The sequence below is a fragment of the Egretta garzetta genome, unplaced genomic scaffold (assembly GCF_000687185.1).
Source record: "Egretta garzetta isolate BGI_Z169 unplaced genomic scaffold, ASM68718v1 scaffold56, whole genome shotgun sequence".
Classification (NCBI taxonomy): Eukaryota; Metazoa; Chordata; class Aves; order Pelecaniformes; family Ardeidae; genus Egretta; species Egretta garzetta.
The window spans coordinates 5433431-5460272 of NW_009260182.1; the positions used below are offsets into that span (position 1 = coordinate 5433431).

The following is a 26842-nucleotide window of genomic DNA, read 5'->3' on the forward strand; positions in this document are numbered from 1 at the left end:
AATGCCAAGATCCACACAAACACTATAAAAAAAAGCTGTAACTTGAGATGCTTAGATCAGTGAACAACCTGCTACATTCTCTTTTCTTCTTTGTCTGGTTAAAGAAAAGCTTTCTTCGTGATGAAGAGAGTAAGCCAAAGATTCTTTCATTATTGTTAGAAGAAATAATGCCAGCTCTCATTCCTCTCCACATCCTCAAGTAAACTCAACACAGGGGGCCCAAAACCTTTAGTTCCTTTATAGAAAGCTTCACAGAAGAGGTTAGGGCTAAACAAATGCCCTTCGTGAAGGGAAGGAAAGGTAAAGATAACTGCATTACAGTCAGACCAACAAAAGGCACCCTTTGAGTGAGTTAATTGGCTAACACTTACTTTACCTGTGCCAGTTGCCAGTAAACCCCTTGAGTGGAGGTTCTGTGTACGAAGTGGACTACTTACAAGGGGAGTAAAAGCACAAGCAAGAGAAAAGGAATTGAAGTACCCTTAAAAGGAAGACTTGCATGCATAGAGGGCATCAGTCCTGACTACCAATCGGATGAATAAATTTGTCAGTAGGTCAAGTAGTTTAGAAGATCATTAGCAATGCTGGATTGTCCTTGACTATATAGGGAATGTTTAAAGTTATTATTTAAATTTACTTTTTAAAATTATTAAGTAAGTAATCCTGAAGAGTAAATTTTTTACAAAACTAACTGTTGAATGAATTTATTTTAAGAACTGCCATTACCTTCTAGTGTTTAATGTTGACAGCACATGCATATTGTTGTTAAAAATATATCAAACATGCTCATTAGAAAATACTACCTGTCTGCCTTCTTATAGGCACTAAGTACTCCTACAAGACTCAATTAACAAGACAGGAAGATGACCTAGGTGTATATGCCTAATATAACAAGCAAACTGAGTATGTCCAGAACCTTCACATGGCACTGAGGCCAACCAGCACAGACAGATGGCATCCATACCATTAAGCTTTGACTCTCAGCTAAGGTGTTAACCTGGCTGTAAACATAAGTCTCCCAGCTCCATGGCTCAGGAAAATTGTTATCACACTTGAGAAGTGACAGATGCCCTGTACCAAAACTGTATCAGGGATGGTGTTAACAGTTTTAGAATAGATAACCAAGTTCCAGAGCCCAAGAGCTTTTCCTATCACTGATTTCATGCATACCTACAAAAGATAGCCTAGCAGTACTAGATTGGACATTAGAAAAAATTTCTTCACTGAAAGGGTTGTCAAAGATTAGAACGGGCTGCCCAGGGAGGTGTTTGAGTCCCCATCCCTGAAGGTATTTAAAAGACATGTAGACATGGCACTTAGGGACATGGTTTAGTGGTGGAATGGCAGTGTTAGGTTAACGGTTGGACTTGATGATTTTAAAGGTCTTTTCCAACCTAAACAATTCTTCGATTCTACTAAAGAATGTAAACAAAAGGAAAATGGGCGGTCAGGACTGAGAAATCAAAAGGCACATTTAGGAAATCACTGCAAGTACTGTATTTGGCCAAGGAAGTGGTCACGACACACACAAGGCACAACAAAAGATGCAAACTGTGTTTTTGTCTTACATGAGCAGCAGAATGTCAGTGCTGTTCATTTGCTTTACTAAAGCAGAACAAGGAATTAACCAAGTAAGATTTAGAAGAAAGAACCAACAGATGAAGGAGGCTATTAGGGAACCTCATGGTGATAACTAGTTAGCCAGCAGTTACAGAAACTCTGTAATAAAAAAAAAGCACACACTATCTACCAAGCACTGAACACAAAAATCCATCTATTACAGCACTCTTCAAAAAGCTAAGCCCAAGACATGACAATCTGGTAAATATCTACTGTTACAGCAGTAAATAAGAAAAAAAAATTCTTTACAAGAAGGCAGAACTGCCTAATTGAAGTGATGGCACTGGAAAAGACAGACATCTGTTAAGAAAGCCACGAGGTATCTCATTGAGGCAAGCTGTCTCACTGGGACTCAACAGGGCGACAGGCTACAAAATACCCACTTTGTCCACTGACTTGCTGCAACAGAACTACATTCTACAGGCAAAAGTAGAAATTCCTGACCATTAAAAGATGCACTACTTAATTAAAAACTGTTTTCAGCCACCAGTCTTTGGCAGATGGCTTCTCCTGTTCACTAATGCCCTATAAAGACAGCTTTGTCCAACAAACATTTGTTTTCATTGTTACCATGTTTGGCTTTGCCTTTTAGCTGTTTTCAATGCTATCTGAAATAAAGATGCTCTTCAGTTAAAACAGTCTTAGCTTCTGTATCTGAAGTGACATGCCTGATTTCCTTTGCAGTTCTGATAAATGCACAGTGTCTTGAAGCTATATAAAAGTGATGCCAAGAAATCCCAAGAGGCTGATTTTCTTGGAATAATCTTAAGTCAACAAAGCTTGATTCAAAATCCATCTTTATTCCCCCCTCATCTAAATCTCAGCTTGACAGAATGTTCCTTATTAGTTACTTAGGAGAGGCCAAACCCATGCCTTCAGGTCAGCAACATAATCAATCATCAAGAAAAGAACATAAAATAAGCAGCAGCACTCGAGCTCCCTCACAAATTCACAGCTCCCACAGACAGACACTTTCAACTCCCTCTTAAAGAAAAAGAAGAAAAGAGGCAGGTAATTCAACCATTCATTTGGACACAATTCATCTGTAAATACACCAACAAAAATGACCAGAAGACTGACACAGTGTTCTGTATTGGGGTATACAAGTCAGTCATTCAGTAGTAAAAAAAATCCTGTTCTTCACCATCCTCAGCCTCTCACTCTCAGCCTCTGTTGTTTGCCATACCCTCAGCAGTAACAAAACAGTTCTTTTGGGATTGTAACGTGAGAAAGGGAATGCTGAAACACTCTTGGTTAAAATAAATTTTATCTTAAAAAAATATGGTCCCACTTCATCCCCATCTCAATTCTGTTTATAGAGCATAGCAAAGTATAACCGTAAACAACTTTTTTTTTTTTAAAGTGTGTTTATTCCTAGATGGTATTTCTGGTGTATCTCAGTATTCCTTACAGCAAACTGTAAAACATCTTAACATCAGACGTTGGAAAAGAACAGTGTAAGGATGTTTACAGAAAGAGTTCATCATTCCACAGCCATCTTCTTTTTTAAAATGTTATTTTTACTTCATATCCATATTTGATTAAAGTAATTATACATTAAAAAACCATTTCTTTGAAGTAGTTTTTCCAAAATACTACTTCCTGGCCAATACATTATTTTCCATAACAAGATTAAAAGATTTAGACTATCAGTTCTATATAAACACATACCAAAGATCCAACCACTTACAGCCCACTGCAACTTGGGTCTAGCTCTACAGCAGGCAGGTATCAGAAGTGGTTCCCAGCAATTCCATAAGCATACCAGAACTTACATGCCATACATGTGAACACACTTGCTCTGACCTCTCCTAATAGATTTGCTGCTCCATTACAGCATCCACCTTTTTCTTTTTTCTTTTTTTTTTTTTTTTGCAGTCAGCTTTGTTTTCCAGAAGTTAATTTATGAATTAGTATCAAGAACTCAAGTTTTCTCAGTTCAAGGTCCGTGTCTTGTTTCCAGCTGAATACAGAGTTTTAAGTCAGTCACCCTCCCTCAACCTGTTACTACAGGGCAAGCCTATGCACCTACTTAAAGCAACACAAGCTAAGGCTACAGCAAAGAAATTGTGTGAATTCGTCATAATGAAGAAGAAAACTCTATGTCTTCTCATTACTTCTGCCCTCTTTGACCCTTTTAGTACTTTTGTTAATAGTCTATCATTATTTCTGTGTTCAAGTAATCTTAAAAGAAGAAACAACACCGTTTCCATACTGTAATGGCTTTGCTCGTTTTCCTACCAAAAACCAAAAGCCCTTCAGTAAAGAAAATTTGTCGCCTTTTCCAAGGCTCTTCCTTTACTGACATAATACTTTCTCAAAGCCACTGGAAAAAACCCCAGGCAGTATTTTTTCTCTATTCCACCACTTAATTCCAACACATTTATTGTATTTTACAAGTTACTCATCTCCAAAACAGGGATGACATTTTCTCAAATGCTAGTATCATTTATCAGCCATATGTTGCACTAAGTGACAGGCCACATGTTAGTTCATTACGAGTTTCAAGTTTTGTTCAACTTGGGTTTTTTGCATGACTACGTAAACTTGGTGCTTCACAAAAAATCATGGCTTTTCAGGTTTCCACAGAGGAGTAACCTAATTTGCTGTTCAAACAAAAAGCCTAGAAACACTGCAGCAGGAACCAAAGATTAAGAGTTATGAAATCAATCTTTTGGCACAGCAGCATTTCCAAACATTCTTAATATTCCAAGCACTGCAAAGCCAGTATGGAAGATGGAACTAGAAGAGCAGCTCAGTGTCCAAATGGCGACTAGCCATGGAAAGCTCAACCCTGACTCCTTCTGAAGACACTACAAAACCCAAGACATAGTAGTGGACATGAATGAGAAAACTAGGCCCAAAATTGTCTAAAATAAATTCTTATTTTCCATCAAAACCAACCTTTTGTCTGTATCAGAAAACAGAGCTTTTGAAGTATTGGAGCCACGAGGAAGTCTGAAATCACTAGTTGATCCTAGATGAGAAAATGCTGTTTGAATTGAGCATATTCAGAAATAAGCAGTTATTTTTGAACAATATTCATGTTGTTCTTCAAGCTTAGCAGAAACCAAACCTCTTCCCTTTCACAGAAAAGCTGATTTTACAGGCTAAACCACTTCTTTACCAAACTTGTAGGGAGAAAAAAAAATCACACTGAAGACCAGAAGAAAATCTCATGCTCTTCACAATCTCCTTAAATTGCACCTGAAGACTATACTAGGTTTTATGCCATGCAGTTTTTTCATCTTGTTTCAAAACTGTCTCAGAACTGCTGGCAATAAGAAATAAATCCACTGTCAATACAGGTCTATGTTATGTGTCAATGCTTGTGGGACAGCTTTTGTGCCTTAAGTAATTCCCCAGACTTAGTCCACAATTTTTACCACTTCTGCATGGCTGAGCCCTAAGGAATGAACATCTTCCACATTTGCAGAGAGATATGCAGGTCTTCTGAAACAAGTGCAAGCTGGAAAGAATTCAAGAATGCACTTTGCAAAGATATTCATCCTTTCTTTGCATCTTCATTGCTCCATCACTGTCCTTTACTTCTCAAAGTGCATACAGGATCATTACGTGATCCGGGTTTAACCAACACCTTTGAGGACATTTGTCCTTATTCCCCACCCACTTTTAGCCCAGAATGTTTTCCTGATTCAGCTTTTACACACAAAAGCCCCTAAACGGTTGCATGGGGACAAGTGATTGTAAGAATATGCAGTGGAGGAGAAGGCAGGACTAGAACTGACGTCAAAGAAACAGACTGTAGTTCCAGATCTTCAGTCAAGTTCTTCAAAGCTCTGAATGGCAAATGAACACTCCACCCCCAACAAATCTTGTTCACAGGCCTTTGCTGAGCCATTTCCTATCGAGAAGCAATGTAGGCTAATGAATGTTGCCACTAACCTAACTGACTTTGAGTAAAAAAAGTGGATCGATCTCTCTCAGTTACTAATTTATAACTATCAGTAACAGTACTGACCTCCTTTATCAATTGCTCTGATGCTTACTCATTAAAAGAATGCAGGAGGAAAGATATAACTTCTTATTAACCGCTTATTTTCCCTTTACTTGTAGAGCCAATTTTTTGTTCCTCTCATCCCTTGGAAACTTGCCTTCCCTGATGTTATACATTAGCCTTTGCACATGCGCTGCTACTGCTGGCACTCTGCTGCTTCTGCAAACCAGGACTTGAAGATTTACTCACCTGTTTGAATGGAACAAGAACAAAAATACTTGACCAAGAAACAGACACCAGATTTGGGGAAATGAGTAAACAAGGACATTTAACAGAGCCACTTTTGCTACACCAGAATACAACTCCTCAAGTAATATAAATTCTGTGTTTCTTCTGCTGTCTGTCTTAAATTCTCTATCCCAGAAGGGAATGAGAGGTTTAGTTCAAGCTAATGGAAAAAAAGCCATTAAAAGTTGCACGCAGTAAATGATACAAAAGGTCAAAAAGTCAGCACAAAGTTTCCCAAACATACAGACAGGTGAAACAAAAAAACCCAACACACCCAAAACAAAACACAGAACACATGTAGCCCGAATAGAATCCCAGCATCATTAAAACAGGTTTCCTCTCTCAGGCAAAAATAATCATTTCACAATGAACAGATAAACCAAATGAAAAGAAGGAATTCTGAAGGCAAGGAAGAAACTGCTATAATCTATTGGACCAGAAACATCCTCAATATAAACAAAAGGCTATTGAGGACTTTGCTCCTGAGCATTGAACCCACTTCTTACTGTGATGCAAATGAACCATCAACATACTAGCCAGCACAGTTGGAAAGGTTTATCCTAATATTGCCACATGCATTATTTTTTCCTCCAACTGGTGCTGAGCCTCCAGCATGGAATTTGCAATCCAGTAAGCAGAAACACAGCACTGGGATGAGATAAACTTTATGAGGAAGTGTGAATCAAAAGATTGCTTTAAACTTACAGAAAACAAATATGAAATACTGCAGTATTCCACTCCAGTAATATTGAACTCCGTGTGCTAGACATGTCAAATAAAGAAACACTAGTATTTTTTTGGCACTGCAGCCTAATGAATAGAAACAGAAAGCATATGAAGATTCTAGACTTTGCAAGAGCTCGAATCAATTGTATAGAGAAGCTGCTTAAGTTTATAAAAGAAATGTGACTGCACTGAGAGGAGCAGCTACAACACTGGAGCATAGCTTCAGTGCTTGCACTGTCAAAACCACAACAGCAATGCAGAGAACATATAAAGACTTGCCCAAATGCAAGTAATATATTATCCTCATCACAGGAATGATAGCTGTGTATCACTGCAAATGGACATGAAGTGAAATAAACCCAGAAGGGGATCTTACACAATAAAAGCCTGCTCTCTAGTTTGCTTCCAGATCAACTTACAACTGGATTCTACTTGCCCAAAATTTAATTTGCAGCAAATATGAAAGATTCATGCAGAAGTTAATTATTCCCCCTTAGGTACAACCCTGCAATCGCAATCCAGACAGCCTCACAGAATACAAGAACAAGGAAATGAAAACAAAACAAAAAGCCCAAGCCAAGAAGTTTGGCAAGAATTATCAGTCCTGTAAAAGGCAGGAAGGTACAAATACAACAAGCAAATTAAGACCCTTATTCATTTTCAGGAACTGCTTTTGTACATTTAGATACACTCCAAGTAAAAATTAGGTTCCCTACGGGAAAAATCAACATACTGTTATAAAATAATATTTAATAAAGCATACTCAGTGTAAAAGAAATGAAGACTTCATGTAAACCATTTTGTCTTCAGTATGACACCTTGTAGAAAACACAACAGGTTAAACTGATTTTATCTTACAGTGAAGTGAATTCCGCGAAATAAAGCAGTATCAAGTCTGCAATTTTACAAATCAACAGTTTGAGAGTTTGATAGACACTTGGGCTGTTAGAAATGGAAAAAGTTCAGTTCTAAGTATTTGTATCACAGACAGAACCCCAAACCTCCTAAAAAAAAAAACCACACAAACAAAAAACCAGAACAGATACAGACACATATATTGAGTTTTAAAAACATTTCTATTTAAATGACCAATGACATACAGAAAACTACACAAGATTTTTGCTGAAGACAAAGCTAGAGAACTCAAGCATTTTACAGCACACTTTCTTCTCACAAAAGGTAAAGTATTCTTACTAAAAACCTCTTTTCCACATGCGAGATTATAGATTCCTGAAGCGATAGACCTTACACAAAGTTTTATGTTGGTGTATACAGAGTAAGAAACAACAGTGGTATCAGTTTCTATTTTAAATACAGCTAAGGTTAAATATAGTTAGTAAAAAATTGGAAAAATAATCAATGGTCAGACAAATACCTATTTTTCTTCTATCAAAATAAAATAATTTATTTTCGCTTGCAAGCATCTGTAAATATTAGATTTGTTCAAGACAAAAGAACACATCACAATCTGAACAAACAAATGCATTTCACTTACCGAAAAAGCAGCAAATTCTGTACCACAAACTACATTTTCACCAGACTGCTGACAAAGCAGAAGTTGTCTAGTGGCTTAAGGCTGCATTCTTTCCAGCCTTTCTAACTGTCAAGTGTCGAGATATATACAAAGTAATGTGAGCAGTCAACTGCTTGCACAGAGTTATTGAGACCTTCCTTTTTGTGGTTTGTAACTATAATTTTCTGAAAATTACTTGCTCAGTTACATTTTTATTCTTTTAGTCCAAAAACTGTTCTGGTTACTGTTATAAAAAAGACAAGTACCAGTGACTGCTTCACAGAATTCAAAATAGAGCATGTTAGAAGCATTACCCGCATGACAAATGAAGACTTAACATTCAGAGCATAAAATTTATATTCCAGTAACTTTATGAGAACATGACAATCTAGATAATGTTACTGGCAAAAAAAAAAAGTGTTTTAAACCGTTATAAACTTGCTCTGTTCAAGTTTAGAATAATAACTGGTATTTTCCTATATCCCATCTTCTCAGGTCAGTTGGATCAACTTACTCTCAGGAGACCAAAAGTAAACAGAAAGGGTGAAGGACAAAGATGATGGTAGTCAGTCAGTTACAATACAGGAGGTAGAAACACAAATAAAATTCCAAGAAAAATTAAGTAACTGATTTTGAGGCTTTTTTTGTGTGAAGACAGATTTTGGAATCACTAATCCAGATGAGGCTGTAGCTGCCCCATTTAATGACATTCAGCCCCATCCTACAAAAGGATCTGAATACAACCTAGGAAAACAAGCCCTGAAATTCTACTTTCCTTTCTACGCCTAGACAAAAACAGGCGCAAGCAATTCTCTCACTACCTTTCATTTAGTGTGCACCTCACTCACTACAGAGCCAGACTTGCTCAGTCACCTCTTGGTTCTTCATTCTTTTGGAAACTGAGACAGTCTGACTCCCAGTTACAGGAACCTCTGTCCAGAAAACAAAGGGAAAATGCTGTGGAAAGGTACCGAAGGACTAACTGCGTGCTCATGAAGTGGGCAGACTCTTAGCTACAGCAGAAGCTAAAGCTAGTCTCTGGACTGTGGCCAGCATGTACACAGCTGCAGCCTATACCTGAGATACAACACATAGACAAAGAGAAAAGGCATAAGAATAGCACCAGACAAGCTTCAAGCTAAGGACACCATTAGGTCATGTTGCAAGTCATCACAGAAATCCTAGGGATTCAAACAACCCCATATGCTTCCAGATTTTTCCAGAAGGGTAAGAGGGACAGAACACCCTACTGATTTTTCCAGATTAAAGTAGCACATGGCACAGTAACAGACAGACCACAGATCCAGAGAGACACAGCAGATCTATATCCAGACCTTAGGTGGAATCCACAGGTTTCATAGCTGTGCCATCAGTTTTGTAGACAGCTATCGCAAACTCAGCCAGAATAATGTTAGCTGAGAGAGCTTTTCTTGAAAGACACCACAGAGTAAAACCAAAGAAAAAGCTTAGAAGTACTTACCAGTTTTGCCCAGTAAGAGTTCCCCATCTCCTTTTGCAAATAGATCCTAAACTTAAAATAGGGCCAATTTCTACCTAATTAAACTTAAAGTTCACTCCACAGTTCCAGAAACATGTGGTACTTCTCACTGCCTTTCCTAAAAGGTTGCAGAAGGCACACAATGGAACAGCTGTTGTGTTCTGCTCCAGTGATGGCTGCATTTCAATGGTGGATTAAGTGGTCCAGAACCATCCTTACCTAACTCACAGGGGTATAGTGAAGACTGTTTTATAAAGCCATACAATGATGAGACATACTAAGTATCTTTATGAACTCTAGTGTAGTCATGCTGGGTAGAACACTACAAGACACAGAACTTGAAAACTCTACCATTACAAATGATTGTCTTTGTCCTGCTGTTATGCTGCAAAGTATTTTTATTTGCATTTTAATGTTCTTGCATACACCTTCAGGGCAGGAATTTTATTATCTTAACTATCTCTATTGTCATGTAATTCTACAGTGCTTTGAAAAACATAGGTAATAATGAAAACTAACCACATACAAGATAGACGAATTCTTTATCATCCTTCCTCTAAATTACAGTAGAAAGTTGGATACAGTAGTACTGAGGGCACTTAGCTAAGAAGTTTCTTTAGACAATTTTGTTTGGAGTTTCATTGCAGCTTAAAGATTTGGGGAATAGCAAATCTATAGTTGTTAAACAAGCGTGCCTGAAGCTTTCTAACAGGTCAGACAACTCAGCAAAATAAAGCAGCAAGTACATACACAGCCATGAGCACCTCTGCTTTTTTTTGTAACAATTTCCACTAAGGAAGTGATGAACTTTAAGACAAAAATCAAAATACATTCCTTCTATGTAGCAATTCTTCAGCTAAAACAGTTCTTTAGCTAAAAGAAGATGTAAGTTAGAAATATTAGAATGTAGAGTATGCCTTGGACTAACACCTTCTTAGCTTTAATCACAAATAATTGCTGCCTCTTATACTAATGAGCAAGGCAAAATGGAAAGTAATTTAGACAATTCATTCAGGGTAATAGCTTTGTGAGCTAATATTACTGCTGAGAGATTCATTCTCAATTTCCTCGAGTACAATAACAGAGCAGCAGTAAGTTTTTCACTTCAGGGAGCTTTTCTATCCTATGTAAATATAAACAGAAATCCCATTATCTATTGATAAAAACAACAAAACAAGTTAAATAAAGTTTCGTATGTTGTAATTTCTTGTAACAGTCATCGGCTCCCTGGATCACAAGTGTAAATAAAACATTTCACTTACTGAAATCAATGAGAAACCTTCCAAATCCTTGCCTTTGGTATTGGGGCATGATCATTATGCAGGAGACATTGTACTTCTGCTGGCAAAGCTTTTCCTGTGGGAAGGAGAAACAGATCAAGTATGTCAAAGCACTGCTGAAGTGGGCAATTACCTGCACCTGCCACTGTCCTTGTAAAATATCCCAATAAGGTGAACAGATGCATCGGGTCAGTACCAAAGTCAAATAATTCCATGTTAATATTTGATTATAAGAAGGGAATTAATCAAACATATCCTTCAAAATATTTTTTTAGTTAACTATTCAGCATCTTAAAAATTAAATACATTGTCTAAAAAGCATAATGAAGTTTAAGTGCTGTAAAGGAGGAGGATGGGAGGAAGAGGGAAGTATTTTCATGCTTCACTGACTATTCTGTCAAAGATATAAAATTGGAAAATAATATCCATACACATGGTGAAGCTGTATTTTGTGCCAATGCTACACTAAGTGCCTGCTGGCTCCCATCTTTATTTTGTCTTCTCTCTCTGAATGCATATGGGGGTCAGGGTGGAGGGGAAGAACACCATACCATAGAACTAAGAAGTCTTACTTGAAGCATACTAACTTTTTCAAAGCTGAATGCTTCTCACCTGAACCCAAATTAAGGCAGAATACTCAGAAGTTAGACAGAATGAAGTCATATAACATACACGAAATGGAGGCAAATATTACACTGTTTAAAACAACAGAAGGAAGAATCTAAATTAGGAAGCTGTTCTAACAATGTAAGGTTATAGGTTCTTTCAGATTTATTGATTAAAAGGAAGAACCTTAAAGCCTGGTTACCTTTAAAAGATTACATACCAACCCTCCCTCCCCGAATCAGCACTAGGTAGTTTTGAGGGAGACAAAATAAAATCAATCAAAAATATCGAGGTCAGCATAACTGACAAGAAGTTGCGGTAAGCACATGGATAGTTTAAGACACCACCTATCACTTCAGCCTCCACACATAAGATGACACCAGACCAGTGATGACACTGACAGGATCACATGCCACTATGTTGGTTTCCAAACATTTCTTCAGCCGTGAGAGCAGATACCCATGCCATATTTTGCAAGGTTTCCTAGTTTCTATGGTATGGGGAAGTATTTTGTCTGTACAGGCTTCCCAAATTCTCAGCACTGCTGCTAGTACGAAGTTCACATCCTGGCAACGTACTTGCAATCAGGGAAGAAAAGCCAGAGCATTTCTGCCAGCAAGAGCACACACAGACACATTTTAAAAAAAAAAAAAAAAAAAAAAAAGGCAGCAGTGGGTGGGACAACACACATGCAATTCAGTACATAATTTCAGTACTTCTGTGGAATTTGAGATGAAGGTTTTTTTCCTAACTTTTGGTAGTTAAAACATTTGTGATCATCAGATGTGACAAAGACTGGCTGAAAGCAACAAGGGTGAAGCAGGGGAAGAAAATGCATCCTTGTTGAAAGAAGGAACAAACATCAAGAGAGATTCAACACCTGCAGTACCTTAAATAAATCTACTAGAAAATACTTGCCTGTATCAGAGTCGACAAGTTTGTATGCCACAAGAACTTCTGACTGACAGAAGAGGCGGTGCAAATTGTGCCTACACATCTCATTGTTACTTTAATCCCAGAAAGACCCACATCTCTGAAGAATTGTTCAGACCCCCAAGAGACCACTGTAACGTGCAGGTACTCTGACATGATTTTTAGACCTTTAAAATAGCGTCTTCATACAAATCACTTCTTAAAGAAAGAAAATAATATACTGAGGGAGGTGGTGATACTAGGGGCAAGAAGTAGTGGATTTCTGAGCAACTATACCAATTCATCGCATTTCTTATGGACAAACTGACTAATGGAAGCTTTTCCTGTTGGAGACACATCTAATGATACCTCACCATTATTTTTGGTCACCTTTGTCAAGACAGTCCATATAAAGTATTGGTTTTGTCTATAGCAGCCATCTAGGGCTTTAAAATTCAAAGCAAGACAAAAACAATACTTTATATGGACTGTCTTGACAATAGCAGCCATCTAGGGCTTTAAAATTCAAAGCAAAACCACAACCAATAAAGACATCAACTCTAAAAGAAGGCATCCACCATAAAGTTATCACTGCATTCTTACACCCAGTGAAGTGAGTAACTGCATTAAATCAAACTGTACACAAGAGATCAGCACAGCTGGCCATTTATGTCTAAATGGCCAGCCTAAACCGCTAGCATTAAAACCATGAAAACACATCAACATTTCAAATACCTAGCACTTTTAGAAGTTAGACTTGATATACTACTGCAAAAATGGTAGGGGGAAGAAAAAGATGTAATTTCCAAATGAAACCACAACACATTCTGGAAAAAAACAAAACAAAAACCAAAAAACCCACAACCAAACCAACAAAAAACCCAACCCCAATGCACGTGGCTGAACACACATGCAATTTCTCCATTTTTATCAGTCTTTGAAACAAGAAAGTGCAAGTGTATTTGAGACAATGTACACTACACTTCAGATTTATAGAGAAGATTTCAAGCTTCTGAGTTGTTTTTCTTTGCTGTTGGCACAAATATTAGGGAGAGCAGGAAACTACAAATGTTAAAAAAACCCACTTTTTTTTTTTTACCTTAGAGAAATATCCAACTACATGGCAGCCTTTCTCATCATTTTTTGTAAGGACATAGAAGAGGAATGGTTCAACATCGTAATACAGAGTTTTGTGGTCCAGAAAGAGCTTAGCTAACAAACAAAGATTCTGACAATAAATTTTGCTCACATTTCCATCAACCTAGAAAGCAAGACAGATCCAGTTATTTCCAATGCCACCAACATGTTAGGACAAAACAACTTTTTGAATCAATCATATCCTAGAAGGAAACATGAACAAGATGGTGTTTCAGAAAAAAGCAACACATTAAGGTTCAGAAGATAAATTATTCTTGTTAAATAAGAATTCTCCAGTTAGTACTAGTTACTTTGCATTTGTAAGTATCCTCTGAAGATCAGGATTTATTAAACAAAGTAACTTCACCTTTTAATTGTTCAAGTGAGACTTACCTCTTTCACTTCATTCCTGGAATGAAAATGAATCACTGACAGGCAACAAAAATATACTAGTTAAAGCTACATTAAACTGTGGTTTGCTAGAAAGCAGTGGTGTACAACAGTAAAAAAAAAAAAACCCCAAACAAACAACCCAAAACAATGAAGTTATTACGTTGAATCCTTAAGGTGTAAAGCCAATGAATGACTTGCCAATTACATCTCAATCACAGCAATGTTTTAGATGAATTAGAGAAGACAAAATTTCTATGCTAGACTAAAATGCTATTGAGCAAGTGAAGTAAATTTTCAGGCTAAGTACTACAATTAGTCTAGGTATGTTACGAGTGTAAAGAGTCAAGCTGTGACTCAGACAGCTACAGAAAAGCCAGACACAGATGCAGATTTCCTAGATCAATTAGTTACTCTCTGAAAGGGGTGGCTCAGTCAAAGGCAACAGCGTTTTTGAAATAATCTTATTGGAGAGGTTTGCTTGTACTGATGTTCTTTGATAAAATCACTAGCTCTATTTCATTCACAGAGACAGCCAAATGGTATGCACACTGTGCCGAAAAAGAAGCCATATTCTATTCTCATTTGTTTTTAGCAAGAATCCTAGTTACAAATCTGAGTAAAATCCAACCTTTTGGATATACTTAGAGATTTCAAGGTGACTTCGGTAGTATAGTTGCGTTACCTGGATTAAGGAAAAAACATTTAACAGACAGCTACTGCTCCTAAAGGCATCAGAATAAACTTGGGATACAGCACTCGAGAACCTATCAAATGCATTAAAGCTCTCATACAACTCACTCCATTTGTCCAGATGCTTTTTTTCTCCTTTCACACTTATTAGCAAGTGTGCAAATTAAATGCAAACATTAACCATGTAGGAATCATCACTGGGTAAGCCATAAACCTGAAAATCGAAATTGTGTGAGCTATCTTCTTCAATAAGATTTGTACAGAAATGTAAAAAATTTCTTGAATTCCAGGCACACACACCTTGTTCAGGAGTTTTAAATGCAAGGGGAGGGGAAAGGAAAAAAAAAAAAAAAAGGCATGCAACTTTAAAAGCAAGCACCTGCCAAAAGTTTCTTGCATATAGCTTAGTAGTAAATTATGTCAAAGTCTTCTCTCAAATCTGTCAAAGTCATGCTATGGGCAGAGGTAGATAAATCTTAAATGCCAAACTCATTTATTTCTATTTCTCTCAAACACAGAAAGCATGAAGGAAACCACAAACCCTTCATTCCATCAAACAGAAAATGGGTGCACAGAATTCCTGAAAATATGTGAGGAAGGACATCAACCGATCAGTAAGTTTCTACAGTTATCAGAGTAACAACTGACATTAACCTTTCAAATAAAAAACCCACTGTGTTTCAGAATTCTTAACCTAAGTGCTTATTGAAGCACCTGAAACACAGAAAGGGAATAAATGCAGCAGAGAGTTGGGACCTTACTTTCACATGCACCTTGTTTTGCATGTGGTTTTAGTGTTGATCCCCCATGAACGCCCAACCCCCACTTCTCAGGGGTTGTACTTTTTTTTTTTTAAAGAAGTTTTTATTCACATGTTGGCAGTAGCTAATGAAAATAAACTGGAAAGCAGGATTTGCCTACTGTATGTTGCACAGCTCTTAACACCTGCTAATAGAGAAAGTGTAAGTTATTTTTGACTGACTGAGACAATTTTTTTTTTTTTTTGACAGGAAAAGAGTTAAGTCTGTTTACAACTTAAGCCTTTTGCTGGCAGATCTACCATCTTTATAAAAACTGCCCAAGTCAGGAAGGAAGCAGTCTTGATACAGATAGCTATTTTTTTTAATAGCACAAAAACAAATAAGTGAACCAAATATCAACATCTTGTTCTAATTTAAGTAAGGACTTCAAGACTGCATCTACCATTGTTTGAACAGATAACGGCAATGACCGAGCACGACAGACATCTATACAATGTGAAAACACAAGTTTTAAGCAGAATCTATGATACCTGCAATTAAAAAGAAGTTATCAATATATACATCTAAATACTGCTGTTGAGTCTCAAAAGAAGTCCTAGTAACCCCAGCAGTCTTTTCTGTTAACGCAATCGGTAACAACTTTTGAGACATAGGAAGATGGAGGTTAACACACAGCTTTTGTAATTGCAGGTATGCTATTTGAAACACAGAATTCTATTGTCCAGAATATCCTTAAAACCCCAAACTTCAACAGAAGTCGTCTCCCAAGAGAATAATTTAGATTATAAAAGAAGACATATCCACAAGCTCAACTCTGGACTTTCCAAATTAAAGGCAGTATGTTCTGGCCAAAGTCGGACCAAACCTCCATTACCCAATCAGGATATTTCAGGAAAAGTTTCTTAAACATCCAAAAGGCAAGCAAAAGCACTTAGTAGCTACATTTGTATTTTTAGAACAATACACAAGAAACTCCTTTGCTTGCTTTTATACATCGGAAGCATCTACATTATGATTAGTATTCTCCCTCTACACCCAAGATACTCAGATAGCCAAAAATAAATGGGTGCAAGAGGTACTTTTGCTGAGAAGGTAAAGGCAATCCAGTCAAGAGAGCTTCTATTGCAGTGCCCATTTAAGATGCATGCAATACAAGTTTCTTAAAAGGTTGGGTAATGCATGAAGTACAAGTAAGGGAAGTAAGAACTGTAAGAGAGCATGGCATGGTGGAACAGGACAGGGAAGACGGACTTGTTTTTGCAGTATAAGAACTATCTCCAAGGAAATATTTAAGTATGTTAACCTTTTCACTAGTTCCACAACTGGTCTGTAATATGTACAAATTGATTACTTTCAGAAATTTAGATTTTGATATACCTACCTCAAATACTGAGAGGTCATTTCTTCTGTAGATTTCATTGGCTGGAGGATGAAACCAGCCACATTTCTTTGAGTGCCTTAACAAAATGTTTTTACTTTTCATGTATTTAAGACAGAATTCACACAGGTAAAGCTTTGGTAATCTGTTTGAAAATTAGAAAGATATTTTATACAAAAAAATTGTTAAATTCTATGAACAAGAAAAGTTACCACAAAATGAAAGGCCTTTCCCATTTAAATTTAAGGTACCATCAGTAAATGCTGCTTAAGTTTAGAAAAAAAACCCCACCACATTAGAGTGAATGATCAAACACACCCATCAGCCATTAAAAAGGAAGATAAGAAAAGATCAGATTCAATCAAATACAATTAACCTAATTCAGAGCTGGAATGCGGTTTTGTGGTCCAGCCTCCAGTAGATCCCAGTTAGTTTCCCCTACCCATATTCCACCTGAGCTTTTGCTGTGGTCTCTATCGAAGCAGGCACACTAGAGTCATACCTCAAATTTCACCCTTCTTCTGCCAATAAAGAGGCACACAGCAGAATGCAGGGAATCTCCTTCCCTTTAAATTTTCTTACTTTTCTACCTGACGAAGGCTAGGAGATGATTTTTCTTTCCACTGTCTTTGAAATACTTGGGTGGGACAGCAAACTGCAGTAGGATTGTCCCCCCTTGCCTCCACCTAAACTACCACTTTACTTCTACAAAGAAGCCCATCCAAAGAGTTTGTATATAGGCAACAGGTCTCTTCTACATACCTCCACAACATATGCAACATAGATGACTGTGCTCCTCTGGGAAGGATTCAGTTCAGACTATGTACAATTAACCCACAGGCCCCATGTAAGACAATGCTGACTAGTGTTCTGCATACCAGAAACTGCTCCTTTCAGTGTATTTTATGACTATTTACCTTCATTTTTAAATTACTGAAGCTGTGGAAGACTACTGCAGAAATTAAGTCTACAAAATTTTAGAGCAGAGGACAATCTTTTTCTGCTCTGAAGCTACTGGCACATCCTGGGATCACTCTGGGATCATAGCCATGGTTTACAATACTCCAGTATTCTAGGAAAGTTTACAAACAACGTAAGAAGTAGTTTGAACTGTTTGTTCCATGATGTAATCCCACTGCACTCAGAGCAGAGAACCACACTGCCTCCTACAGATGCCATCCCACTCTCGCCTCATGCTAGCAACTATCCATCATTATGCTGCTATCTGGGATTAATTTACCTAACGGAACAGGTAACTCTTTCACAATATGACAAAGAAAGTGACTGAAATAAAATATTAGCACTATAAAAACAGTGGTAATAAAAGGAAATAGAAGTGCTCTCATTTTTTTAGCCCTTGATTTTTGTATTACCAATTCACGATATATCCCTCATTCCCACCACACAAAGATGATGAAATCTAGGAATGAGAAGGATGGAGAGAAAAGGCAGTTTACAACAGTGCTATGTAAAGGCATTTTGGAACAGACCACAACCTGGTTGCTTGCTATAGCAGTAATGCTTGATAAACACGCAGTTCTGAAAGTCTCCATGTGTGCCATAGATCCAAAGGATTCATAAAACATTTATTTTCAGCACATGCAAAAAATCAGCAGAGATCTGCTGAGCACACATACTAGTTCGTGCTCTCTGCCTGACTCCGAGGTGCACTCCGGCAAAGAAGGCCAGAAACGAGACACTGTTGCCACAACTTTCTCACTTTGATTTTGTTTATCTAGCTTGTTCAGACTTCTCCCTAGAGAAGGTCTCTAGAAAGAGGAGGTTAAATTCTGGATGACAAACAAGATTAATTGCTCTAAGTGGCCAGAAATTGGACATACCTGGTTGCAATGGTTAAAAAAACAAAACAAAAGGAACAAGAAACCCCAAGCAAAGCCACACCAATACACACTGCAAGATTATGTTTATGCAGGACTAGGAAAATCAGTGGTTTAAACGCATCTTTGATTAGAACTATCCAAAAAAAAAAATAAAGACAAGAGAAATCCTTGTTCTCACTTATAATTCCAAAGCATATTTACTTTTTAAAGTTCTAAATTATAAACAATTACAAAGGAGTAAGAAAATAAGTTACAGTTATGACATTAGTAAAAATTCCAACAACGTGTGACAATCTTGAGAACTCGCTACCTTGCATATTCCTGTGGGTAAGGTGAAGAGTACCAGGTCTGGATCTCGTATTTTCCAAACTCAATCACTGAAGGGTATCGCCCACTTGTTTCACCAGTGTTTTTACACCCAATTTTCTGTCAGGTGCAATAAAAGCAAAATATTAGTTATAGAAAAACTAAAAGCTTTATATCATCAATTTCATCTAGTGAAGGTGTGAGAAACCTGAAGTATTCAAATCAGTTGCTTAAGTTCTTCCAACCTGGACAGAGGACAGAGTTTGCAAACAGCTAAAAATAAACAGTGAAAATTTCTTTCAAGTTGCCAAACAACTAAACATGAAGTTAAGTGAGCTGTGCTTACAAGTAAGTGCATGCAAATATAGATGGTGCATGGCCCAGCCAAGTAAGAGGCACAGCTGCCTCTGTTCTCTTCTCCTGCAGCATCTAGTGCAAGGACTTCTCTACAGTTCTGGTTCAAACTCAAAGCTGCCCTTTTGTCAAAACAGTGAGGCAGAAGGCATCAGCAGAACCCTTCTAGAGTCATTGGAATTTACCTCGTAACAGTCAACAGTATAGCCAACACGCTAATCTTGGCTATCATACCGAAGTCAAGCTCATTGGAAAATGACTCCTAGACTCTAAACAGGCTGGTGAAATACAAAAAAGGAGGGGAGGAAAAAAATTTCAATGCCATAAACTTTAGAAATCTTACCACCTAACATTTTTGGACTGCATGTGAAAGACACAAAAAGGAGGAGGTGGGAACCATTTCCATGAGCAAATGGAAGTACAAACTAATAACAAAGCTGAATCTTTAAATTTAGTTTGAGTTTGTTGGTTAGCACACTCTGAATTAAGACATAATAACATCACTGCATTGACCCACAGCACATGTTAGTTCTTGTACACTAAACCTGAAAAAAAATTAAGTGACTTCCATTATGAAAAAATTACAAGACATATTTATTCATGATGCAATTTTTAAAAAAAAGCAGCAGTTGAAACATTACATGCACCTCCCTTCTGACCCAGGTTCTCAAAGGCACTGGTTGCTCAAAGGCACCGGTTGCTCATTTTGGACACAAAAAAGTAAAGTCTCTGTTTTGCTATAGGAAGATTCAGCTGTCATCTCGAGCTTCCTTGGCCAAAAAAAAAAACCAAACCAAAAAAACTCAGTCTCCACAAGCTTTAGATTACCATTACATACTTTAAAGAAGAGCATTAACACCAGCTGGTATAAATAGTTTTACTCAGATTCAGCCCAAATATTGTCAGTCAGAAAGAGTCTATAGTATTTAAACTCAAAGTGTGTTAAATCATTGGGTAAAATGAAGTTATGAACTCACCCAACCCAATTTCCTGCAAAATACTATTTGCTGGGAATTACTTCTAACTTTTCATTGGCTGCTTTATCCACAGAAGAAAATCATCAGGCACGTTCTTACCGACCAACATCCTCTCAGCCCTGACCAGGATGTCAGCTATGCTTAATCAGTGGTAGTCCTGTGTCCAAAATGCTCAAGTATATCTTTCAAAATCTATCCCAAGTGTCACTTATCATCTGACCCATTCCAGTGTGATGCCTTGTCTCCTACCTAGGAGATGTAACACTACATACAGTGTCTCCTAAATTAAATTCACAGCAGGCACGACACGTTAGATCAAAAGGAATATATTAAAAATGAAGATGAATAGACATATGAAAATGAACTGAGTTTTTATTTACAGAAATAACTACATTTTATGCAACATGATTCTTACCTCCAGGGAAAGTTCTCGAGCCTGCTTAAATACTTCCAAATCCTCCTGTGTAACAGTGTCCTTGCTTCCCACCAGAAATACATCCGTATTTTCTTGTTTGATGCTTAGTTTGATTTCAGTATCTGTTATTTAAAACCAGCAAAAAGTTTATTCACAGACATGAAGGTTACACAAGCCTTACCAAAATGATACTCCTAAACAGGATTGTAGCAACTATGGCTGTCACGACTCCCCATTTTAACTAAATTTGGAATTACTAAGTAACAGAAACAAAACCTTCCCCCCTTCTTGTTTTGTAGTTTGCTGTTGCATGAGCTATTTTTGGTACTTGCTTGTCTGTCTGTATAAGCCTTTACAGTCCAGATGTACTAAATTAGTTTTGAACATCATGAAATGGAGTATACTCTATCCCTAGAACTATGCCACCTGATAAATTCCAGTATTTTCTACAGGGCAAAAATAAAAGGAAGAGGAAAAAAAAAGTTGCCCTTAAAAGTTGGAGACCAACCAAGTCTAACTCAAACATTATGAATATATTTTTTCTTAAATGAAAGTAATTATAAAAAAGGCATTCACAGCAGTACAGATCAAGTGTTGTGGAGACTGTAGCAGGATGGAATTGTTCATGAAAAAGCAATGGAGCAGAGGGAAATGAATTGAAATGCCCACCATTGTAAGCACTGACAGCACACAATCATGATGACAGCACTACTGCCAGAGAAAGGGCAGGGGAAGAACAAGGAAGTAGCATGAAAAGTGGCTACTCATGCGGTACTACACAGCCATAAGCAACATTATGAAGGTATTTGGGGCTCCTAGTGTCACTACAGATGCAAAAAATAATAAAAAGGTGGTGTGGTATTAGTCAGAAAAAAAAAAACCAAAAAAAACATTTTGGAGATTTAGTCAGCATTAGATAAAAGGTCAAAGTTTTGTTGCTTTTGTATGAAAGTGAAGTAAGAACAAGAGAAATAGCTAAGACCTATGTGACAATATAAGAATTTTGGTTTTGGACGGGACGCAGGTTTGGTTGGCGCTTTGACCTTTGCTTACCATCATCCTGATCAGGTTTAATCCTTCCGTCTGCCAAGCTCCCCTTCCCTGGTGAGGGGGTCCCCATCTGAGGGGTCACTTTATACTTTAATCTGCCTAGAATCCTGTGCTTTTTAAGGAAAGTTGTTCTCTTGAGGTGAGCAATTGCTTTAAAAGCATGTCCTCTAGAAACACCCCATCCAGAGGTACAGGCACGAGAAATAAACCTACTCCTAACCTCTTTCTTTCCATAGAAATGGCTATTAGATTTTGATGTGGAAGATAATTCTGGTTTACGATGCAAACGCTTGGGTGGTGCATAGCTTGGGTGTCCCTTTTTTCTAGACTGTCCCTGAGTGGAATAGATATGAGAGAGTCCATCAAAGAGTCCCTTTAGCTGACTGTTATTAGGAAGGCTACTAAAGGATGGTATGCTTGACTGACTGGAAGAACTTTGGGGAGAGTTAGAAGAAGTGGAAGTGCTGGATTTTTGAGAACTGGGGCTCTGACCAGAGATGGGGGTTGGGGGTAGAAGTGAAGAAGGTGGAGGTTTTAGCTTTTGTGTGGTACCTGTAGCCAACACAAGAGAAGTGCATGACTGTTTCTGAGAGACCTTTTTCCTTGGACGATAGTGCTTTGAAAAGTCTATTATTTCACCTCGTGATCTGCGACCATCAGGTGATGGTGTAAAGAACTTAGTAAGGCCATCAATGAGCCCTTTGGTTTTCTTGTTAACTTTAAGTGTAGAGGCAGATATGTAGGTGGAGGTGGTGGTGATTTTGGTGGTGGCACCAGGCCGAGTGGGGTCTGTAACAGGCAATCTGCTGCTTGAATCCTTCACAGATGCAGCATGACCAGATGAAGGTGTGGTACAGACTTTAGTCTTTTGACCCCTACCAGGTGACCCCCTTCCTGTGAATGCATTCACGGATCCTTCATCACTGGTTACAGACCTATGCAAAAATTTGGAAAATAAAAAATCAGCATTAAAAAAAAAATAATCTGCTGCCAAATAGCACTACAGTTTATACAAGTTACTTATGTCACTGTACTTAATCTTCAAAGAAATTTGAAAACATATACACTCTGAAAGTACATTTTACATTATGACATAACATCCAACTATTTTTTTCCCCTTTCTCTTTTTGTTCTCCACCCCCCACCTTTCTTTAAAAGACAGCCCACAGTACATACAAGTAGAAGCAGCTAGGATGGCAAGATCTCCCAAGCAAACAGCCCCCCCACCTACTTTTAGGCACAACAAAAATATGCTTCTTTGGAAAAAAATGCACTGTGTCTGAGTATCAAAACTGCTCCATCACCACAGAGTTTATTGTACACACAAAGGAGATACCCATGTTCAGTGTTAATAAATTACTGCATATCAAAACACTTAACTTCAGACTACATTTGCTTAAGCTGTAGAGGAAGTCTGTTAGTCCTGTAAAGCAATACAGTCAGTTTTCAAGAAACTATTTTTTCCACACTCCCATTGGATTGTGTATGTTAACACTAGTAGTAAAAATTACTGCCAAAGACCTAAAAGTAAAATGAGGTAGTTTATGAAGAGCATTACAAAATCCCAAAGAAATAGACTCCGTTTTCTTTAGAAATTGTAACAATAGCAAAAACAAAAATAGCAAAGGAAAGGAAAGAACAAAACTGTAAGACCAAGCAGTGTTTGCAGGAAAGCTGTAAACCAATAATGACTAACATGGAAGGTGTTAAGAAGGAAGAGTGGTGAATGTTATTTAAATGCTAGGAAGAAAAAGGGCATGCTGAAAGCCAACATTTCTGACAGCAGAAGTACATGTTTAGCTGGTTGCTAATGACTGAAGAGAAGAACAACACAGAAGGATACACTGAAGAGTAGTACATTTTAAGTACATAGGAAGAGAACGTTTAAAAGTATTTGCAGTAAAAGAAATAGGTATGATCATACTGCAAATCCAAGCAAAGCTATATAGTTGCATCAAATGCTTCCATTCCCTTTTCCATCCTGCTCTTTGAAGTTAGCTTATTTACTTTGCAGCAGAAAGTTTTCTTCCACAGATTTTGCCTTCTTAATTGAGATGCTGTAGTAATTAATTCCAACAGGTTACTTCTAATTAGAGATTGAACAGCCTGGGGCTACCATCTGGTTTACTGAACTCCAAGGGCCCACCAGTTTAAGAACTAGCCCCTTTTCCACTCACATATCCTTAAATTTGGTTAGCTCCTAAGAGGCAACAAAACAAAAAAAACTTCTAAGTCTTTTGAATCCTTTGGTGCCATAAGCTTATGTCCATCACAAGACCTATTCTCACTACCAGATGTAGCAATCACCATCAGTGCCAGAGGCCAACACACACCTGGTTTTAGTTAATCCTACACAGTAATTTGCCTGTGAAGGGCTTCCTACAGATGGTCAACAGGCAAAAAATTATTCCAGTACTACTGGACATGTTTTCTTTGTACTACACAAAAAGAGCTAAGTGGCATTAGCTAACCTTCCTGTATTTCATGTGACCACACACTTTTATGTATGACAGTGTCATCTTCTGTACCCCACAATCACTTTTAAATAGGATTCCATGAGGAGGAGTCTCTTCCTTTATCTCATCTCCCAACAAGTACATTACTTTGTTTTATATATATATTAGACACTGAAATAATAGAAATGTGCTCACAGTATTGCAAATATTTATTATACAAAGAACCCCCCCAAGTACTACTCTAATATGCTCATGTGGCTCACGTGCTACAAAGAAAATCGTTATAATAAAATTCATAATCATCATCCAATGCAAAGAGAACTTCTGCACCCTTTAGCATGACATTTATTTTAAAAGTTGTAGCTCAGAATCCCATTAGCAAAATGTAACAGTAAAACACTCACAATCTTTCCAACTTTTCTTGTACATATGAATGAGGAAGGAGGAAAAGCAGAATTACTGCGTCAGACAGACATGCCTGCTAAACCCACTGTGGGAACCTAAATAATAGACATGTTTTTAAAGAAGGCAGTACTGTATTATAACCTCCGGTTGAAGGCTTAGGAGTTTTCAGAGGGGTAAAACGAGAGGAGTAGCTAGAGATACAGGGAACATTTTTATTATGCACATACACAATGATATATAGGAATTTCAGTTAACACACTGGAAGTTGTAGGACTATTTCAATGACCTTCAAATTCCTAAATTATTTTAGTCAGGAGGAGAATGGAGAAGTGAAAGAACATTTCACCCACTCTTCCTTTAACAGCATGCTCTCACGAGCCACTACAGAACTGCATATTTTACTTCCATGTAGCGCTACACTTCATCCTTGTCCTGTACTGCTTTCCTAGAGCAACACACACTGAACTTTAGGACAAGGACCAAAAAGGAAAGACAAGAGATGCAGACAGAGAGAGAGAAGGAGAAGACAGCAAGCTGCACAGGACCAAGTACATCAGCTTGACTAGTGTGCTTGCACTCTAGTACATTTTTCTTCCTTCTATTTTTACATGTTGGCTCCACTGGCTCCAGAAATCCTTATTTTGTAAAATGCAAAGTTTTACTGCAGCTACCATTCAACTCTGAAGAATACCAGACAGGTATTTAGACGACAGAGAAAAATGGCTGCGTAACAGCCACATGGTAGAACAAGTTGTGGATAGAATCGGAAAGCTTTTCAGCTGCTGAGTTGACATGCCCAAACAGATAGTTAAATAGGAGGAGAAGAAAGGCATATGTGAATAGGAAAATGTGATGGAGGGCAAAATGCTACTGAAGTTAACACAGAATCTGTTCCTGTTTAACACTCAGTGTTATGTCAACTCAGCATTTGAACGCTACTTAAACAATCCTCCAACCAAGCCTTAAGATGCCCAACTACAGTGTTCCCTGGAAAGATAAATGCCAAAAGAATTACAGCACTCTCTTGTCTTAGATAAACACATTCCTGAGAAGCAAGAGAAAAAAAATTCCAGAGTACCACTGAAACCAGAACTTCTGTAGTACTTGCATAGTTTGCTTTTTGGAATGGGTTTTATGAGCTGATGTTATACAACTTTTCAACAGATCTTTGAGCAGAACAGTCTCCTGAAGTTGGATATAAATAACTCACTATTATCCACTTCATATAGATTCTGTATGTACTTTGTTATACTTAAAAGATAGCTGTGCCATATGTTGTCATACAGACTTTTATTTCTATCTGCTATAGCTATAAGTTTTGTTAAAAAATTATGGGATCTAAAGAAGTAAGTTACAGGAAGTGTTTTCATCACCTTCTGACATGACACAAAAAGCACCCACTATATGAAGAAGTCAGTGGCTATTGGGTTGAAAAGGCACATACTAGAATACTCATCTACCTTCCCCAACTTGAAATAAAATGAAAAACTGTAGTTGAACTTCCATCAACTCTTATCCGACTACATTTTCAGGAACATTAAAAAAAACCCCAAACACACACACACAAAACAAGAGAAACCTACAACATTCGTTGCTTTAGTTTATTTTTCGGTCGTCCAATGGGCTTTGCATATCGTCGCCTTATTTGGGCAGCTTTCTCATGAAGTAGCTTTCTCCCTTTCTTCTTTGGTCTACAGACCTGGCAAATCCACATCCCTACATAAAGGAAAAAAAGTTTAATTGTACACAGTTTATTTAATCTGTACTGCAAGTGTCTACCAAGATACATGCCAAGTATGCAAGGTCAACGAATTATCTTATGAACAGGACACAGGGAAGGGGAAGTGGTCAGAGAAAAGTGATCCACTTCTACCCATACTTTGAAATTTTTGAAAGCAAAGGGCTCATGGAAAGGGGGAAAAAAAAAAAAAAAAAAAAGAGGCAACAAGGATCATAGAAAAGATTGTGAGCAAACGGATTCTTAAAATAATTTCTATTCTAGCTTGTTCCTCCTTATACTACCTGGATTTTTCTTCAGACACAGTTAAGACAGGGAAAAAATTAAATGTGTTACAACGCAATCTAGGCTACAGTGTGCTAAAGAAAATACCACATCACACCTATCTATGTTTGGTTTAATACACAACCACTTGAATTTGGCATCCTTTTAACATTAGAGGACCATGCCTGAACACTTATTTATTATAGATAAGGCTGGGGATTTGGGGGAGGGAAAAAAAGCTGGAAAAAGACTTAAGTGTAACTTCAAGTAGGGAAA

The 26842-nt window shown here is 37.6% G+C and overlaps 1 protein-coding gene across 1 annotated transcript in view; it reads right to left on the minus strand.

Annotated features, from left to right (window-relative positions):
- Positions 1–26842, minus strand: part of KAT6B (lysine acetyltransferase 6B) — a 46242-nt gene that overhangs the window by 18670 nt on the left and 730 nt on the right. Inside the window, exons 2-8 of the mRNA XM_035897350.1 lie at positions 26148–26280; positions 21707–22638; positions 20654–20775; positions 18912–19027; positions 16764–16905; positions 13501–13662; positions 10866–10959 (exon numbers count right to left, since the gene is read on the minus strand). Coding sequence (XP_035753243.1) covers positions 10866–10959; positions 13501–13662; positions 16764–16905; positions 18912–19027; positions 20654–20775; positions 21707–22638; positions 26148–26278 — 1699 coding nt within the window. The 5' untranslated portion in view covers positions 26279–26280. The remainder of the gene's footprint in view (positions 1–10865; positions 10960–13500; positions 13663–16763; positions 16906–18911; positions 19028–20653; positions 20776–21706; positions 22639–26147; positions 26281–26842) is intronic.